This window comes from Bos taurus, chromosome 3 (assembly GCF_002263795.3).
Source record: "Bos taurus isolate L1 Dominette 01449 registration number 42190680 breed Hereford chromosome 3, ARS-UCD2.0, whole genome shotgun sequence".
Classification (NCBI taxonomy): domain Eukaryota; kingdom Metazoa; phylum Chordata; class Mammalia; order Artiodactyla; family Bovidae; genus Bos; species Bos taurus.
The window spans coordinates 34,566,480-34,586,925 of NC_037330.1; the positions used below are offsets into that span (position 1 = coordinate 34,566,480).

Genomic DNA, 20,446 nt, shown 5'->3' on the forward strand with positions numbered 1-20,446 from the left:
ATCCTGTGTGCCGCGACTAAGACCCAGCACAGCCAAATAAATAATGGTGATTAATAAATTAGAGGGACTTCCCGGGGGCCCAGTGATTGGGACTTTACTTTCCAGTGCAGGGGTGCAGGTTGGATCCCTGGTTGGGGAGCTGGGATCCCACATGCCTTGCAGCCAAAAGGCCACAACAGAACTGAAGCAGTGTTGTAAAACATTAAAAAAAGACTTTAAAAAAGCGGTCCACATTTAAAAAAAAAAATCTCTAAAACAGGGAATAAACTGGAAGATTGGGATTGACATATATATTCTACTAAATATAAAATGGATAACTAATAAGGACCTACTGAATAGCACAGCGAACTCTGACTTAGATGGGAAAAGAAGCTAAAGAGTGGACAGACGTATATGTATAACTGATTTCATTTTCCTGCACACTTGAAACTAACACAGCATTGTAAATCAACTATACTCCAATAGAAATTTTAAAATATAAAATAGAAGAAAATAAACTATAAATCAATAAAAAAGAATGTAGAAACAGGCCAAAATTCAAACTTAGTTTATGAGCAAGGTATTTCAGATTAATTGGGTAAAGAGGGATTGTCCAATAAAATTTGGTACGGTATCTATTTAGAAAGAAATAAAAATGGATCTTTGTTAAATACTGTATCAGTTAGGGTTCTCTGAAGGAATAGAAACTCCTCTAGATATTTTAAGAAGAGAGTGTTTTAATATAGAGAATTTAGTCCTTAAAAATCATGGGAAAAGCTGCAGGGGAAGAAACTTGGGACTCTATTTTTAGTCTCATGTCATATCACAATCTGACCCAGGGAATAGGAAGGTAGTGCCACCAGCTGCCTCATTGCCATGAGGCAGGTGACAGACACTAAAGCGTGCAGTCTGGTTGCTACAAACAACTGAAGGTAGGAACTTACTTGTCCACTGGCACAGCCACAGCAGATGGCCTCTGCCTCCTTTCTACCTTCAAAACCCCGACCAAATGCAAATATAAAGACAAGCAGAATCTAACCTGTTCAGAACCCCGCTTACCTTTTGAGTCTGAAAAACTTCCTTTTTAGCTTTTCATCCCTTGTTATATGGAATGGGGAGGCATGGCACATAATGCCAAATGCTAAGAGACAATATCTAGCATACATTCTCATATTAAAATCAGTTTCGGCAGGATGGTGAGAGTTACCTATGAAAAATAAAATGAACCCATCAAAACGCTCTAGAAGATCAATGGGTGAATTTACAACCTTAGGTGCAAAGATAGCTCTAAGTACAATACAAATTTGGAGGCCATAAAGGAAAAGTGATAGATTTATCTAAATAAAAATTTTAAATGGTGGTATCAGTATTTTAAATGCACTAACATTTTGACAGCTATGTCCTCACTAGAAATTTACATTAAAGAAATATTTGTGTAAGTTTGCAAAGGTATGTACCCAAACAATGCAGCATTATTTGTAAGAGCAAAATTCTTTAGATAAGTGATATATAAAATTAGGGTCCATTATATGACAGAACATGACGAGGCCAGGTAAAAGGAGAGATCGGGAATGGAGAGGAGAGGTTCCCTTTGTTGTAACACATGTACACCCATATCGTCACATTATTCAACCTTATGCAAAGACTACATCATTATCATCTAAGTCAAAAGGAGTTACCTTGGTGGAAAGATTAGGATACATTCTTTTCCTTCTTTGTAATTCTCTTAGAAATTTAAAGTTTCCCAATGTTCCCATCCTCCCCCCAAAAAACAAAGATAATTTTTGTAAGTATGTATTTATTTTCTTAAAATGTTCATGATTATTTGTTTGATAATTTAAACATTCCAAAATTATATAAAATTGTGTTTTTTAGAAATATCTGGCAAGACAGTAAATGCTGTAAAATATTGCAATTAATGATTGAATTACTTTACATATAAAAGAAGTTATGAATTTCAGTTGAAAGAAAAACTGCACTTTTAGGAAATCATTCTATTATACATATAAATTTACAGTTTTCACTTTTATAATCTTTTCATTTAAAATTGTTTCCCCAAAAACTATATTCCAGCATAAGACAGACAAGTATCTAATAAGTAATTAGTATGTACACAGGTAGGCTGTGAAAAATTAACCACAACTATAATATATTCTGTTCCAAAGCTCAAAACATTTCCTTTTAGAAAGCATTTTAACATTTCTTCTCATCATCCACAAAGCAGCAATAATATTTAAATTAAAAATGGCAAATCCAATGATATGTAATCATAAACAGTCCCTTAAGAAACACATCTGAAAGTCATTATTCCTTAAAATATTTACAGTTTAAATTACATGAGAGCAACAATGTCTTGATCTATTTTAGTTGAACAAATTAATAAGAATCTCTAAATTGCTCCCCACCCAAAATGTTATTCATCTTTAGTAAAGGAGACTTTATCCTTGGGCTTATTCAGCATCTTTATATCATCCAACAGTTTTCTGGGTGTTAAAATATGCGTGGATCCTGGAAGAGGAAAAGATAAATCTTCAGAGGCCAGCAGTCAAATCAATTTTCCCTGGCTAACTATATTGCCTTGTCCTTCAAATATACAAAGTGCAGTAGCTTGGGGCAGCTTAACAAAATTTCTGTAGGCTGCCTTCCTAAACTACAATATTTTAATCCTTCCTCTTCACTAAGCATGCTCAGTAATCCACAAACAATGCCCACTACTATATTTTGTACTGTAGTTACCACTTTGTACTATATATTGATATACTGAAGAGCAAAATCAGAGGTTAGCCTGTCCCCCTGACAGAAGAGCAAGAGTCACTGTGAATTCAGTCACAGAGAACTGTTAAGCAGAACCACAGAATGAAGCTTGATGTACAAATGCGGCATCTCCACACGTCAGGAGAGTCTAGGTATCAGTGGCTTTGACTGAAATTCTTAAAACTAAATTCCATACAGGCTCGGCCAACGTCAGGTCCACAGCCACAAGAAGTTTCAAAATATTTCTGTAGTAGAAATAAATGTTTCAAAAAGTATTTAATCATGAAAGCAAGAAAAGGATAGGATGAAATATTTTAAAGGATATATTTAATTATATTTAAAGAATGCAATATTCCTGAAACTCATTCTCTCAAAATCAAAATTGTAATTTTAAAAAATCATCAAAAGGTCAACCAGGAAAAAACTGGTACATCAGATAAAACACACTGATTCAAAAAATATTTTTTTACACTCAACAATTTAGTTCTAAATGTAAATTACAAGATAAAGTTTTACATATATATTTTTGCATCTAAGAGTTTGTTTTAAAAAAATAGACAAAAGGAAAACACAAGTCTTACCAATAATAACTTCACAGGACTTATGTGCCTGAGAAACTTCATAAGCACAACGCATTTCAGAGTATGTAATCCCTCCAATCACAAAAACAATCAGCTTAGATCCATTTTTTCGATCCTCTAAATAATTAGTTCTGGGTTTTTGCCGAGCACTAAAAAAATAAACACAAACACGTTAAAAATATTTCCAAAGCCATACTGTTTGTAGTCTTTAAAAGAGCCTAACTCAGGCAAACTCAAATTTGGCACCAACTGCACTGATTTTCGGAGAAGGCAATGGCACCCCACTCCAGTACTCTTGCCTGGAAAATCCCATGGACGGAGGAGCCTGGTGGGTTGCAGTCCATGGGGTCGATAAGAGTTGGACACGACTGAGCGACTTCACTTTCACTTTTCACTTTCATGAATTGGAGAAGGAAATGGCAACCCACTCCAGTGTTCTTGCCTGGAGAATCCCAGGGACAGGGGAGCCTGGTGGGCTGCCGTCTATGGGGTCGCACAGAGTGGGACACGACAGAAGCGACTTAGCAGCGGCAGCAGCAGCACTGATTTTAAGAAAATGACTTAACTATGGTATAACTGGAGCACCACGAGCTAGGCAGGAGAGCCCAAGTTCAATTTTGATCTGAGAGAGTTTGGACAAATGACTCATAATCTAGCTTAGCATGTTTACCTATAAAACGGAGCTATGTGTGTGTGTGCTCAGTCATGTCCAACTCTTTGCGATCCCATGCACTACATCCCACCAGGCTCCTCTATCCATGGGATTTTCCAGGCAAGAATATTAGAGTGGGTTGCCATTTCCCTCTCCAGGGGACTTCCCAACCCAGGGATCAAAGCTGTGTCCCCTGTGTCGCCAGCACTGCAGATGGATTTTTTACCTCTGAGCCATCTGGGAAGCCCCAAACAGAGCTAAGGGCCTGTCTTATTTATTTCAGATAAATACATAGTATACCTGGAAAGTCTATGACTTACTGAAGTTAAACAAAAGCAGGGCAGGTTGCATTGAGACAGTAGTAAGAGTTTTAAAGACATAGAGGAGGTGGGGGAAGCCCAGGTACTGATTTGGAGCTAACATGGTATGGCAATGTCCCTTGCTGGAACTCGCTGAAGTACTGAGATATCCAGACAGGAGATATCCAACACATCTGCACGCCTGTGTTCAATGCAGTTTTAGTCACAACAGTCAAGATATAAAAATAACCTAATGTCCATCAATGAACAAATTGACCAAAAAAAAATTGTGTATATATATTGTAGAATATTGTTCATCCTTAAAAAAGAAGCAAATTCTTCCATCTGCAACAACATGAATAAACAGGGAGGAAATTATGCTAAGTAAAATAAGGCAGACTCAGAAAGACTGCATGATCTCACTTATATGTGGAATCTAAAACAGTCAAACTCACAGAAGCACAGAGAAGAATGCTGGTGGTCTGGGAAGGTGGGCAGGGGAAGGGAATGAGACAATGTTGGTCAAAAGGGCACAAAATTCAACCATGCAAGATGAGTAAGTTCTAGAGATCTAATATAGAGCGTGGAGACTATAGTTAACAAAACCACACTGTATATTTGAAATATGCTAAGAGGACAGATTTTAATTAAGTCTTCTTGCCACAAAAAAAGAAAGGAAAGAAGGAAAATGGTAATTATGTGTATGTGGAGGTGATCGATACATTAACTAGCTTGTGGTGATTTCACAATGTATATGTATCAAACATCAAGCTGTATACCTTAAACATATGCAACATTATGAAATCAATTACCTCAATAATGCTGGTTAAAAAAAAGAGCAATGTGGGTTCCAATTCTGATTCTGCTTCTTTTTAATTCTGTATTATTTTTAGCAAGTTACTTAACCTCTCTCTAAACCTCAAGGGTTGTTTTCAAGATTAAATGCAATAATATACAGAAGACACTGTATGGGATACAGTGATACTGGGAAACCACTGAATAAACAGCTGTTATTTCTACCTCCTTCCCCCTTAGAATGCTCTAGATCTGCACTGATCAAGATAGTAGTCACTAGCCACATGAGGCAATTTAAACTTAACTAAAATTAAAAATTCAGTTTCTCGGTCACACTAGCTACATATCAAGTGCTCAATAGTTATATATGGCTAGTGGTTATAAACAGGACAGTGAAGATAAAGGACATTCCATTATTGTAAGAAAGTTCTATTGGGTAGCACTGCTTTAAATCATAAAAATCACTATATTTGTTCCCATACCCCATGGGTAGAAATTCTGAGCTTTTATTTGAAAACTAAGTATTTTAGAATAAACATTTATGTAATCTATTAAAAATATGTCTAAATTATATATGTGTTCTAGTGAAATAAACCTTCTCCTTTTCCTAGTGTAAGAATAATATCCAATGTATTATCTTATACTCACTTTGGAAACCATATTCTAGATACCTCTAAGACATACAATATAGGACATCATGGTAAACTTCTAATAATGTTCTCAGTCTAGCCTTTTGGATGGTAATTTCCACCTGCCATTGTAAGGAATGACGAGATAATAAACAACAGAAAAAGTAAAGAGATTTAGTAGCTGGTTTTGAAAGGTGAAAGAGGAACAAGACACATTCTTGGTTTCCATATAGAATAAATCAAGGACATACTAAAAGTACAACTGTGGTTTAAAAATGTCCAAAAAAGGCAAGATAAATCTAGAAAGCAAAAGAAAAACCAGTAATATTTGCTCAAAATGATTATGTGATTCGAACAATTTTTAAACTTCTGAATAGCAATTTCAGGACAACAGGATTACATTTAATGTGTTTCATATGTATGTCTAAGACACTGTAATAGTTTTATACTGTGAAAGACACATAAATGATTACATCTCTGTATCCTAGAACTCTCACTCCAGAAACCACCTAGAAGCTCCTGTTAAAATAAGAGCAAACATCTGTTTAAAAGCATAGCTAAAAGATGCACATGCAAAACCTCTCTGAAGGTAACTCTCTCTCGATCCTGGGTACTGAAATAAGCTCAGAATCCAAAACAACACAGCACATGAGGAAATAAGCAACCGTTAAGTGTCTGCACAAATGAAAAGCAGTAAAATTAGAACCCAAAGAATGTCACATGTTGAATTTAGTAAATTTTAGTATTTATTATTTTAGTAAAAAATAGACTAAGTATGTTGAAAATGATAAAGTAAAACAGAAAGCAAACAAAATAAGGACAAGCATATCGAAAAAGAAACAAGGACAATTTCTAAAAAAAAGGAAAGAAAGAAAGAAGGAAAAGTAAAGTCGATGAACACAGAAACTAAAAAATAAATAAATACAGCTTACTCAGCAGTTTAGGTACAAATTTAAGACAGAACTAAAGAATTGAAAATTAAATCCAAAGAAAATTTTCTAAAATGAAATACAAAAAGTAAAAGAAATATTAAAACTTGAGAGATATTACAAGGCATGAAAATAATGAGATGTTTGAATAAAATAAGAATTTATAAAAGATATGAAACCTAAGATTTTAGGAAATACATTTGAATCCCAATGAAAGAAATAAAAATAAACCCTCAGGTAGACATAGAATGGCACCCCACTCCAGTACTCCTGCCTGGAAAATCCCATGGACAGAGGAGCCTGGAAGGCTGCAGTCCATGGGGTCGCTGAGGGTCGGACATGACTGAGTGACTTCACTTTCACTTTTCACTTTCATGCATTGGAGAAGGAAATGGCAACCCACTCCAGTGTTCTTGCCTGCAGAATCCCAGGAACGGGGGAGCCTGGTGGGCTTCCGTCTATGGGGTCACACAGAGTCAGACACGACTGAAGTGACTTAGCAGCAGCAGCAGCAGACATAGAATAGGGAAATGTACAGAATATCAAAGATAAAAGCAACCAGAGAGAAAAGGCAAATTACCTATATAAAAGTATGACGAAACTGACAGAAAACACCCCACCCCCATACATACACCTTCCCAAGAGCTAAAGTGGAAACCAAGAAACAGCAGAATAACACCTCAGTGTTGCATGAAAATTACCATGAACCTAGAAATTCAAAGCTATCATATAAGAACAATAATAAAGACATTTTCAGACAGACAAAACCATAGAGACCCTACCACCAAGAGACCCACACTGAAGAAATTTCTGAAGGATACACATCAGAAAAGAATATAACTGAGCTCAAAAAAGGGGATGCAAGCAGAAGTGGTACACAACATGACTGGTTAATATACACATACAACTAAGAAAAATAATGGTCACCATTAATTCTGGAAATAAAAAAGACATAAGGTAAACAATAAAGAATTAAGAGAACATTTAAGGAGTGCATAGTTTGAATTAAGTTTTCTAAGGCTCCGTACTGTTCATCAAGAGGGCAAAGATACTAATCTCAGACTTTGGTGAGTCAAAGATGTGTACTATAATTCTAAAGATAACTGCTATGAAAGTACAAATAAGCTATGTAACTTCTAAAATAGGAGAAAAGGGAAAAATAAAATTAAATAAAAGGTCCTTAGATCAAGAGAATTACCCTAAAGAAATACTCAAACACACGTAAATGTGTGAGAATGCTCACTGCATATTGTTAGGAAGGATGCTAGTTTTGACCTAGTCTAAATTTCCACTGTGTGGAAAATACATGAATAAACTGTGATAATCATATAAGAATACACCAAACAGCAGTAAAAAACTTTATACATGTATCAATTTGGGATAAGTATCAAAGGATAATGTTGAGAAATACTTAAAAGCAAGTTTGCAGGACTTCCCTGGTGATACAGTGGATAAGAATCTGCCTGCCAATGCAGGGGACACGGGTTTGATCCTTGGATTGGGAAGATCCCACATGCGCAGAGCAACTAAAGCCCATGCACAACTACTGAGCCCGTGCTCTCGAGCTCTTGAGCTGCAACTACTGAAACCCACATGTCACAACTGCTGAGCCTGCGTGCTGCAACTTCAGAAGCCATGAACCTTGAGCCTGTAGCAACACGGGAAGCCCTGCAACGAGAAGCCCGCGTACAACAAAGACCAGCCTCCACTCACCAAACTAGAAAAAGCCTGTACACAGCAACGAAGACCCAGTGCAACCGTAAATAAATAAATTAATTAATAAAAAAAAAAGTTGCAGGAAGACACAACATGACACCATTTATATTAAGATTAAAAACAAAGATAGCTTGGGGTCATGATAGAGTAAGATGGTCAGAAGGCTGCCCACCAAGAAAACAAGTATAAACCTGGATGAAACTGTGGGGGAAAAAACCATTTCAGATCACTTGGGAAAATGAACCACAGGCAAATGACAAATTAAGAATTTACTCTTTAAAAATGTTAGCTCTCTCTCTCTCTTCCTCTCTTCCTGCTTTTCTCACTTTTCTCTCCCCCTTCCTTTTTCGCTACCCTTCTCTTTCCTTCGTTTCTTTCCCTTTACCCTCTTTCTCTCTTTTTCTTCCCTCCTCCCTCTCTATCTCTTTTTCTAACTTCCTTTCTTCCTTTCTCAATCTTGCTGCGTTCCCTGGTTCCTTCCTTCTCTGTTCCTCTCTCCTTTTCACTCTTTAGCTTTTTCTCTATCTTTAGATCTTTCTCTATTTTCTTTCTTTTTTTCTTTTTCACTTTTTTCTTTTTATTTTTTTCTCTTTTTTTTTTTTTGGCTTGGGTGAGGCCCCCCTGAGGGGGTTTTCTGCAAGGAGCAGGCTCTGTATATTGTGTATGTTTTAAAAGCTCCTTTGTTTAAAAAAAAATTTTTTTTTTTAAATCTTTTTCAGCCTTAGGCAATGGTCTGGGAGGCTTTGGATGTAAACTGGGGAATTCTTAGGCCCTGGGAGGTGCAAGCGGAGGTGGGGTAGTTGCCTTAAATCAGAAATTGTTGGATAAATTTTTAAAGGTTTGTGTAGAGGGGGAGGGGGCTCGTCAGGGTGCCCGGCCGCTGCATCCTGTAAGCCCAAGCCCTCTCCTTCCTCCGGAGGTAGAGCACAGTCTCCCTCCTTTTCTTTGTCAATGGCAGAAAATATGATCTGCGCAGGAGGTGGAGACCCACTACCATCCACCACTATAGCCTCTCCCATAGGCTATCCAACAGCCTCATGAAAAAAAAAAAAAAAATGTTAATATATAGGTAAGAATGGTGGTGGTGACTATGCAACCTTTTGGCCTGAGGTTACATCCAACCTGCACAGTTCTTCCAACCCAGCAAAAACTGTAGCTTTACTGACTTGAAGCTGGCTGAGAGAACCACCAATTCTACTGCCTGAGGTGGAAGACTTGATACAAGGTAGGAAGCAAAGTGAGTACAAAATCCTACAGCTTTGCTAGTTAAAGGCAGACCTGGTTTAAAGACCTGCAGCACTGGTAGCACAAACCTTGGTCCCAGGATGGGACAGGTGGTATATCAGCCAAAATTTAATGGGGAAACCCTGAGACTAAGAAAGCCAAAGAAGACAAAGTCCCCCCACATCCTTAGCGACTGCCAAATTATGCCTGTGCCAGGGTAAGCCAGAGAAAGCCCAAGGAAAAAAATAAGAAAAAAAGAAGGGGGATAGTGGGGAGAAGACTCAAGAACTGACTATGACTTGTAATGCAGTCCTTAACCCACAATCAGATTGATCAGTGGTCGATGGACGGTTTACAGGCTTGAGGTGTCTAAATACAAGCTCTGCCAAGATAACTGGCTGACCTCTAAACTATTCAGACATAGGGCAACTACTAGGAACCAAGCTAAAAAATTAAATTTAAAATAAAAAAAGCCCTACAATGACATCAGTGGCTACACTGCAAGGGGCATTGATCCCACAGCTTAAAATCTATACAAGTTACTAAAACAAAAAACAACTTAGAGTTGCTGTTACACAAAACAGTGTCTTAAAGCCTTAATTTTCAGCCAAAAATTAGTAGATGTGTAAGAAAACAATAAAGGATGATCCACATGCTGGAAAAAAAAACATCAACAGAAACTGACCCTAAGTGAATCCAGATGTTGGATTTACCAGACTTCAAAGATCCTATTATAAATATGATCAAATAATTAAAGAAAATTATGCTAGCAATATGTTAATCAATGGAGAATTTCAAAAGAGAAATGGAAAGTAAAAACGAAGCAAATGGAAATTCAAAAGGTGATTAGTACAATAATGAAATGAAAAATTGAGTAGATGGGCTCGATAGCAGATTTGAGATGTCAGATTAAAGAATCAAAGAACTGAAGATGGATCAATAGATATTAGCATATCTGAAGAACAGAAAGAAGAAAGATGGAAGAAAGGTAAACAGAGCCTCAGTGACCCATAAGACAAAGTCAAACGTTCCAACATCTGGGTGATGGACTTTCAAAAGCAGATGAGGGAGAAAGAAGTGGGCAGAAAAAATTTGAAGAAACAGCAACTGAAAACCTCTGAAATTTTGATGAGAACAATTAACTTGTAAATCCAAGAAAATTCAACTAATCCCAGGAAGAACAAACACAAGAACTCCACTTGGGCACACAACAGTTAAACTGCTAAAAGCCAAAGACCAGTAGAAAAATCCTACAAAACAGAACTCTATATACATTGTTTAGAATACAAATATATGTAGAAAATGTATGAAGATATACAGATCAATGATAAACAGCAAATTCAAGATAGTGAAGAAGGGAGAATAATAAAAATCAGAGAGTGATATATAGGAAGCTTGAACTGTACTTAAAATGATTCATTTGTTAATCTGGGCACCAAGTATAGGGTATGCATTATAATACTCTCTACAGCTTTCTGAATGCTTCAAATATTTTCTCACCAAAAGTCATCAAAAAGGATTTTGTCATCTGCTAATGTGAAGGAAAAAAAAAAGATAAGGGGAGAAACTCTTCTCTAGTTTCATGAAAATATTTTTTATAATAAAGCACATTTTGATATTGCCTCTCTGTGTGTATGTGTGCATGTGTGTCTGTATGTCAGTCGTTCAGTCGTGTCCGGCTCTTTGTGACCCCATGGACTTTTCTGTCCATGGAATTTTCCTGGCAAGAATATTGGAGTGAGTTACCATTTCCTACTCCAGGGGATCTTCCCAACCAGGGATCAAACCCAAGTCTCTTACACTGGCAGGAGGATTCTTTACCACTGTGCCACCTGGGAAGCCCCATTGCTTATCTGGATTCATTAAGACAGTTACAGTTACAGAAAAACTACCTTTTAAGTGACTACATGCTTCAAGGAGAGTTATCAATATACGAATATCTGTGTACCATTTCAATTATTAGTCTGCAATATCACAGTGAAAATTTCACTGACTTTCATTTACAGATTTTACCTTACAGCTCCTGAGCCATTCCAGACTGCTGGGCACTGGGAACAATATGGCCACTCTTTTGAATCTAATCTGTTATCAATGGCATCCTAGGGAAGATAAGAAATCCATCAAGAAGATACTATAAACTCCAATATTTTGTTTGTTTTACATAAAACTCAAAACTTGTATTTACAATTAAAGACCACAAGGATACATATTTAATAAAATAAGGTTAGCCCTCTTTTTGAAACTCACAAATCTTATTTGCTACAAAATTAATGCAATTATTAAACCAATATTTATTGCATGCCTACATTTCTTATTTAGAGGGTTACCATTTTGGTGTAAAAATCCCAGGTACTTTATCAGGGTCTTTATCTCGAGAATGCTAGGGGTTTGTAAATACCATCTTAACCCTGACAGACTTCTTAGGCTACCAGAGTCCAGGCCTTGCCTTTCATAGCTGAAGTCGTTCAGTCGTGTCCAACTCTTTGCGACCCCATGGACAATAGCCTACCAGGCTCCTTCGTCCATGGGATTTTCCAGGCAAGAATACTGGAGTGGGTTGCCATTTCCTCCTCCAGGAGATCTTCCCGATGCAGGGACTGAACCTCGGTCTCCTGCATTGTAGGCAGACACCTTACCGTCTGAGCCACCAGTGAAGTCTTTGCCCTTCACAGTGACAGCTTTAAAACAAAACATGCATCCTGGCCTAGGTGTATTCAAGACTATCTGATGAGATGGAAGAAGCTTTCTTTTTCATTTAAAAATGTTTGCTTCTTTTTACGGTTAACATCTTACGATATTTATGTGTATGTATATAATACACACATAGTGTTTGATCAGTACAGCATTTATATAGCTTATAAATAAATGTATAGTGTTTTAATCAGTACAGCACTTACACAGTTTATAAACAGCCACATACTGTAGGCTCCTGGTCACATTTATTATGAGAAAGTATACGTAATTAAAAGTTTGAAGACCACCGATTTAGAACACCGCAGCTTTAGAACATGGTTGCACAAACAGTAACAATAAGTAGGAATGGACACAAGGTCCTTTGTAGTCCTGCTGCTGCTGCTGCTAAGTCGTTTCAGTCATGTCCAACTCTGTGCGACCCCATAGACTGCAGCCCACCAGGCTCCCCTGTCCCTGGGATTCTCCAGGCAAGAACGCTGGAGTGGGTTGCCATTTCCTTCTCCAATGCATGAAAGTGAAAAGTGAAAGTGAAGTCGCTCAGTCGTGTCTGACTCTTAGAGACCCCATGGACTGCAGCCACCAGGCTCTTCCATCCATGGGATTTTCCAGGCAAGAGTACTGAAGTGGGGTACCATCGCCTTCTCTGTCCGTAGTCCTAGAGTATTTCAATAAGACTGCAAGATGTGAAGAATCAAAGCTTCAGGAGAACCCCAAAGGCCTTAGGTTGCTACTATAGTAAAGTGGAGTTTTTGAATTTAACATGTAAATCCTTGTTAAAAGGTTTGAGAAGGTCAATTCTTATTTTTAAAATACTATCAATAGCAAAGAAAAACTCCTTAGTTCCACATTCTTGTTACAGATCAGGAAAAAAAAAATCTTACATTGCAGGGAAAAGTCTAAACTCTGAAATCTTCATCTTAAATCAAGCATGTGTAAATGACATAGAATTAGTCAAGCAAAACAGAAAAATCATGGGATAAACTGTACACAATTTCCAAAGGAAAGTAGAAATTAATGTTTAATAAGTTAAAGGCAAATTGGAATAAATAGAACTGATTATGACTTTATTGAGCTCATAATGCAATTATTAGTTCATTTTCTAATTTCCTATAATTGAAAATTATTTTCTAAAAGCAAACAGTACTAAAAGAATCAGGCATCTGTCGATTATAAAAGCAAACGATAGTGAGGTTTACATTTTAATCACAAATCCATTTCTAAGAATATTGGAATTTAACACTCTAATAGTGATCACAAAAAATGTTGTTTTGTTGAACTTTCATTCAACTAAATTATTCATATTTCTGCTACATAGTAATTTCAAACAACAGAGTCTTTTTCATAAAGCATGCCTGTGCTTATCTTTTTAAATTTATTTTGAGGCAATTAGTGGTATGAATTGGCAGTCTTTAAGGGAGAACTTTCAAAAGCTTCCTCTCCTCCCTTGATATCAGATACAGCCTTCTTTTGTGAACCCTCTCAGTACTGCAGATAATTCCTGACCCAAAGATATGCTCAAACTGACAGATAAATGGACAGAGAGTAAAAAATATTCTACAAAGGGCAGAGTATAAATAAAATTTAATGAATTTTACCTCCAAAATATCTTTGATGAAAGGTGTCCATCTAGACAGTTGAAAAGTTTCTTCTGCAGACCGATCCTTTCTTGATGGTTTGCCTTGTTGAGACTAATATAATTAGAGGAAAAAAACTAAAGATCAGTGATTTTATTTAGTGATACTCTTTATCTTTTCTATCAAGATGTTTAATTTACAACAAATACTATGTTGTATTTGACTTAAAACTAAGAGTGGAAAAGTCCACTAAAAAAATCCGAATAGGTGTAGTCACATAACTTCACAGTATTTCTGTACATTAATGATAAAATTTATGATAGTATCAGAAAGTGTGTTTTCTCCAAAATGCTTATATAAAACTTGATGGGAAAGAGTAAGATTCTATAGACTTCTTCAAATTTTGCTATAAATAAATCATAGAAAGAAAAGCATAAATAGCAAATTACAATGGAAGCTAAAAGATATAAATTCACTAGAAAAATGTATTTGTCCAAATTACTCATACATGGAAAAGAAAAGAAAAATTTTAATATTTTATTTACCAAATCTACAAAGGAAATTAAGAAGACTGTCCACATGGATTCCCACATAAGAAAACACATTTAATGCAAACAACCATGCACGCACATGTATAAGTTTATACAGAATGTAAGATTTCTTACTGGAGGGACAATGGGAACACCGAGGTAGCTCCAGTTACGAATCATGTCACTCTCATTTTCTATCTTTACATTCTGGATCAATCTGTCCAAGTTTTCTTCTGTAGTTCCTTAGATAAATAAAAATGAATGCACAGTCAAATAATTGCTACCACAATCATTTCTAGGTTTACGTACCCAAGAATAAAGCTTTTTTTTTTTAAAGAAAGCAAACATTTAAATTATATAACCTTCAATCTGCTCCCAATTCCACATTTTTCCTTTTATTTATCTTAATCAACTTTAACCACTACTTTTGATTCTACCAGGGTTTGATCCCTGGGTTGGGAAGATCCCCTGGAGAAGGGAAAGGCTACCTACTCCAGTATTCTGGCCTGGGGAATTCCATGGACTTTACAGTCCATGGGGTCGCAAAAAGACACGACTGAGCGACTTTCACTTTCACTTTAATTTTTCTAAGATTCTCTTATGACCAGTAGTAAACCACTTATTGTAAAGTAATTTTAGATCTGGGTACTCCTTGGAAGGAAAGTTATGACCAACCTAGATAGCATATTCAAAAGCAGAGACATTACTTTGCCAACAAAGGTCCGTCTAGTCAAGGCTATGGTTTTTCCTGTGGTCATGTATGGATGTGAGAGTTGGACTGTGAAGAAAGCTGAGTGCCGAAGAATTGATGCTTTTGAACTGTGGTGTTGGAGAAGATTCTTGAGAGTCCCTTGGACTGCAAGGAGATCCAACCAGTCCATCCTAAAGGAGATCAGCCCTGGGTGTTCTTTGGAAGGAATGATGCTAAAGCTGCAACTCCAATACTGTGGCCACCTCATGTGAACAGCTGACTGATTGGAAAAGACCCTGATGCTGGGAGGGATTGGGGGCAGGAGGAGAAGGGGACGACAGAGGATGAGATGGCTGGATGGCATCACCAACTCGATGGACATGAGTGTGAGTGAACTCTGGGAGTTGGTGATGGACAGGGAGGCCTGGCGTGCTGCTATTCATGGGGTCGCCAAGAGTCAGACACGACTGAGCGACTGAACTGAACTGATCTTTATCTTAATATATTTATTAAAAAATAAACAATCTATATTACCATTAATACTGAAGATATAAAGTAGGATTGCTCTTATTTTATCATAATTATCATGATTTTTACTGAGTAGAACTGGAAGGAGTACTCGCATAGCATCTTTGACTTTCTGTCCTTCTGCATCAGTCCCAAGTGCCAGGTCCTTAATGAAAATGAAATATAGTCAGTGGTCTATGATCTAAATTCATTTTTCAGTTAAAAATATTACTAAAATTTGCCAAATTTTAATGGAAAATTGATGATATTTCATAGGAAATGTGAGCATCACTTGTAAACTATTACTGTATAAAATGTAAAAAGTCAAAACAATTCAGAAAGGAAGAAAATCATTAATCTAAACTTTTGCTAACATGGTAGACATGAGCTACATGTGGCTACTGAGCACTTGAAATGGCTCTAGTCTGAATCAAGATGTGCTGTAAGTTAAAACAACAGTTTGAAGATTTACATTTGAAAAAAAAGTGTAACATTTCAATAATTGTTTTAATACTGATTACATGTTGAAATGATAGTATTTTGGATGTACTGAGTTAAATCAAGTATATTATTAAAATTAACCACACTCATCTCATTTTACATTTTTAATGTAATGACTAGAATATTTAAAATTAAATATGACTTGCATTCTATTTCTATTAGTACTGATTTGAACAGTTTTGGCATCAGAGAGGAGCCTTTAATTAAATGTGCCTACACAGTACTCTGCAGGGTGTTACCTGAAATGCTGCACCCACTGAAAAAGGCCAGTCAACAATGTTACCCTGAATTAATGCTCCAAACATGGCCAGTCAACAATGTTACCCTGAATTAATGCTCCAAACATTGAAATCATCCCATTCAACCAAACATGCAGATTAGGAGGGACAGCCTACTATTAACATGATACTGTATAGCTACTTGTTAGCGTTGGTAAGGAATATTGTATTAAATACCAAGTGGGTGTATCTCCTCCTAAAAGAGATTGTGTGGTTTAGGGCACTATATTGAGCAAAAAGTTAGGTTTTACCTTACAGAGTTAATTCTGGAAATCTACCTTGAATGTAGGTGTTTCTGATTCTGCACTTACCTGTTCAGTTTTGCAGAGCTTTTCTATATTAGGCTTGAACTTATTCATGCAATCTTCTGCTAAGTTAAGATGAACAACTTGCTGAAAAACAGAAAAAAATCAATTATTTAAAGCATTTTCATTTCTTTCTGTGTAACTGATAATGCTAAACTTTTGAGATGGGCCTGAAGGGAAGTATGAGCTTATGTGGGAAGGAGGTACCATGTAAATCAAGGGAAACAACTCAAGAAAGGAAAAAAAGTGGAAATTATCATGATCTAAAGGGGACACTCAATAGACCACAAAAAACAGAACGAAAGGGTTGAACTTGTATTGGGTTTACAAGTAGTGAAAAATAAAGTGAGAAAAAACCAGTAAAGTCCATAAAGTCAAACAGAAAAAGTTTGAATTTACGTTATTGATTTTTGATTAGGGAGTAATACAATAAAAAAAAATTTAAATATTATTCTGACAATGACTTCTGAGAAGGACTGGAACAGCAAAAACAAACAAAAAATAGTTTACCTGCCCACACAGCTTTAATTGCTTTAAAATTTACTAATATATAACTATTAATTCAAAGAAGCAAGCATAATAACAAGGACTTGTCAATCCAATATTGAATTTTCTTATTAAGCTGATAAAAAATAAAAGTTTCTCTGGCTGTTCAAGACAAAGATATAAAAAAGTTTTGGCTGGACTTGAACAAATATAGAGAATTCTATTGGGTAGCTTAGACATTTGGGGTATTTCTCAGACCTAAAGTAAGGGTTCAAAGGACAACTAATACCAAGTATTCCATGACACCCAATGCTAAACTTGACTACAGAACTGGGTGGACTAATAAATTAAAAATGATTTCTTATATATGATATCACTTACCTTAGTAATCTGTTTACGGAAATGAGGCATCTTTTTCATCAGCTGGGTAAGAGCACTAAGTGATGTCTAGGAAAAATCAAACATTTTAAAAAACTAACTTATGATTCAGTTATTTTATACAATAACTTTTAAATCCTATAGTTTTAAATCTTTATTAATTTACTAAATATTTGCCAATTAAAAAAAACAATTTCAAGAGGTTTCCAGTTGCAGCCATGATAAAAGTAGCTGATATAAAAATTATTCTCCCTCCATAAACAAAACCAAAATTGGACAAAATAAAAAAAGACAACAGCTTTCAAGCAAAGGATGTCTTAAAAATAGTTCAGTTAGGTTACTTGAGCAAAGGGAAGCACAGGAGGTGATCCCTGCACTCATCTGGCTCTTCTCTGGAACATTTTCCAAAGCACAGTAAAAGGAGGTAGAGTTCAAGTAGAAAAAAAAATCTCTCTAGGCAGAGGAAAAAGAGATCAGAGTTTGGGGCTACTGAGGTAGGGTTTGCGGTCCAGGGGTAGCATAACTCACAGATGTGTAGAGGAGATGCCTTAGGATCCCTGGCCAAATACTAAGCTGCATGTGTACAGGGCATAAGTCTTAGAGGCCTAACAGAGAATGACTGCAGAGATTTCAGATGGTCTTTACACTAAGACAGTATTGGCATTCTCTGATCCAGACAAAGTAAAGAGCTCTAAGTGAACATCCCAGACATTCAGTCCTGGAAGGACTATGTCTTTGAACTAAATGTAAAAGTGAAATACACGCAACGTAACAAAAGCCTCACATGAAATTTCCACACAATCTAGGTTATCTACCAGCAAATTAACCGACTGCCAGAACAGAACTCAGCACTCTTTGTAAACAGAACATCATCAATAGCCTCTGCAATATAGCATCCATAAGCTCCAACATACAATATATAACTGGACATGTAAAACAGGAAAAAGTCATACTCAAGTGGTAAAAACAGTCAATAAAAGCAGACTCAAAATAATCCAGATGCTGGAGTTAGCAGACAAGGAATTTAAAATAACATATTTATGTTAAAGAAAACAGGGGAAAAGATAAACTATAAATGAATGAAAAGATGGAGTATATCAGTAGAGAATCAGACTTTATTTTAAAAAATGCAATGAATGTCCCAGAACTAAATGCAATCTTTGAAATTAAAAATACAATGAATGACACACATTATTGGTGAGACTGTAAAATGGTACAGCAAACTAGTAAGTTTGGAAGTTTTCTACATGATTAAATATACATTTACTCTATAATATATAACCCAGCAATCCCACTCTTATTTAAACAAGTGAATGAAAACATCTGTTCACACAAAACCTGAATGTTCACAGTGGCTTTATTTGTAATTGCCATCAACTTGGGAAAAAACCTAAATGTTCTGCAATTTGTGAACGGATAACATCCATACAATATATCCATACAGCGGAATACTACTCAGCAATAAAAATGTCGAAGCTACTGTTATATGTCACATGGATGAATGTCAAGTGCAATAGATTAAATGAAAAAGCCATATTGTTGTTTCTATTATGTTATGACGTAAATGACACTTAGCTGTCATTCTGGAAAAGGCAAAACTATAATAATAGAAAAAAAGAATAGTGGTTCTAAGGTGGAGAGGTTGCCTACAAAGTGGCAGAAGGCAATGGGGGGATATTGATGGAACCGTCCTATATCTTGGTTGCATGAGAGTATACATTTGTCAAAACTCACAGAATCATACACTATAAAGGGGAACTTTACTTTCTAACTCAGTTTAAAAAAGCACTAGTCAAAATAAAGCAGGTATGGCTATATTAAAATCAGACAAAGTAGAGTTTAAGGCAAGGAATACTGCAAATGAAAACTACAATGACATTTTATACTGATAAAAGATAAATTCAATAGAAAGAAAACTATCTTAAATTTATAAAGAGTCTAATTAAACAAGGCTGCATCAGTTGATATAGCTTTGAGAGTTGACAAGATTATTAAAATACACTACTTCAACCATACATTATACCATTCCTGGTAACTGATATAAAAAACAGATAAAAAGTTTGTAAAGAGATAGAATATTTGAATAACATGATGAATCAACTTGGCTTAATTAACATTCACGGAATTTGTATTCTTTTCAAGTACACATAGGGTATTTACCACAACAGATCATATGATAGGTCACAAGCCAAGCCTGAACAAATTTCAAAGGACTAAACTCATACAGACTCCATTCTCTGACCACTATATAATTAAATTACAACTCAGTAACAGTAAGATAAGTAGAAAACTCACAAACTCTTTGAAATTAAAAAAAAAAAAATTCCTATATAACACATGAGTCAAAGAAGAAATTATAATAAGAAAATATTCTGAGCTAAATGGAAGTAAAAATAGGTTATTCCAAAACTTGGGAAATGCAGCTACATAATGTTAAGAAGGAAATAACTAAATATATATAGGAGAGAAAAAAGTTGAAAATCAATGTTCTTAACATCCGACTCAAGAAGTTAGAAAAAGAAAAACAAGCCAAAGAAAGTTGAAATCAATTCAATATAAAACTAACATACAAAAGAAAAATCAGCAAAGCCAAAAGTTGGTTCTTCGAAATACTAATAATTTATAAATAGGGGATGTTAATAGTAAAGAAACTAAAACACAAATCAACAAAATTAGGATTAAATAGAACATAGGTACAGGTTCTATAGACACTGAGAAGATAAGAGGATATTTGAAAATGTAGATGTAGTAGACAAATCCCTTAAAAATGCAGTATCCCAAAAGTGATATAAGAAAAAATTAAAATCTGAAGAGCTCTGTACCTATTAAAGACCTTATAATTAAAGACTTCCACATAAAGAAAACTCCATGCCCAGACTGCTTCAGTTGTGAAGTTTTTCAAGCAATGATGGGACAAGTAACGACCACGTTACACAAACACTTC

General features: G+C 35.8%; 1 protein-coding gene across 2 annotated transcripts in view; it reads right to left on the reverse strand.

The window, feature by feature from the left end:
- Nucleotides 1-1,760: 1,760 nt before the first annotated feature.
- The window catches only part of STXBP3 (syntaxin binding protein 3), a 54,128-nt gene continuing 35,442 nt past the window's right edge, over nucleotides 1,761-20,446 (reverse strand). For both annotated transcript variants that reach the window (XM_005204106.5, NM_001083415.1), the window contains 8 exon segments: nucleotides 17,506-17,571; nucleotides 16,645-16,725; nucleotides 15,582-15,720; nucleotides 14,492-14,598; nucleotides 13,848-13,940; nucleotides 11,572-11,657; nucleotides 3,315-3,463; nucleotides 1,761-2,487 (listed from right to left, as the gene is read on the reverse strand). In XM_005204106.5, the coding sequence (XP_005204163.1) occupies nucleotides 2,393-2,487; nucleotides 3,315-3,463; nucleotides 11,572-11,657; nucleotides 13,848-13,940; nucleotides 14,492-14,598; nucleotides 15,582-15,720; nucleotides 16,645-16,725; nucleotides 17,506-17,571 (816 nt within the window). In that variant the 3' untranslated portion in view covers nucleotides 1,761-2,392.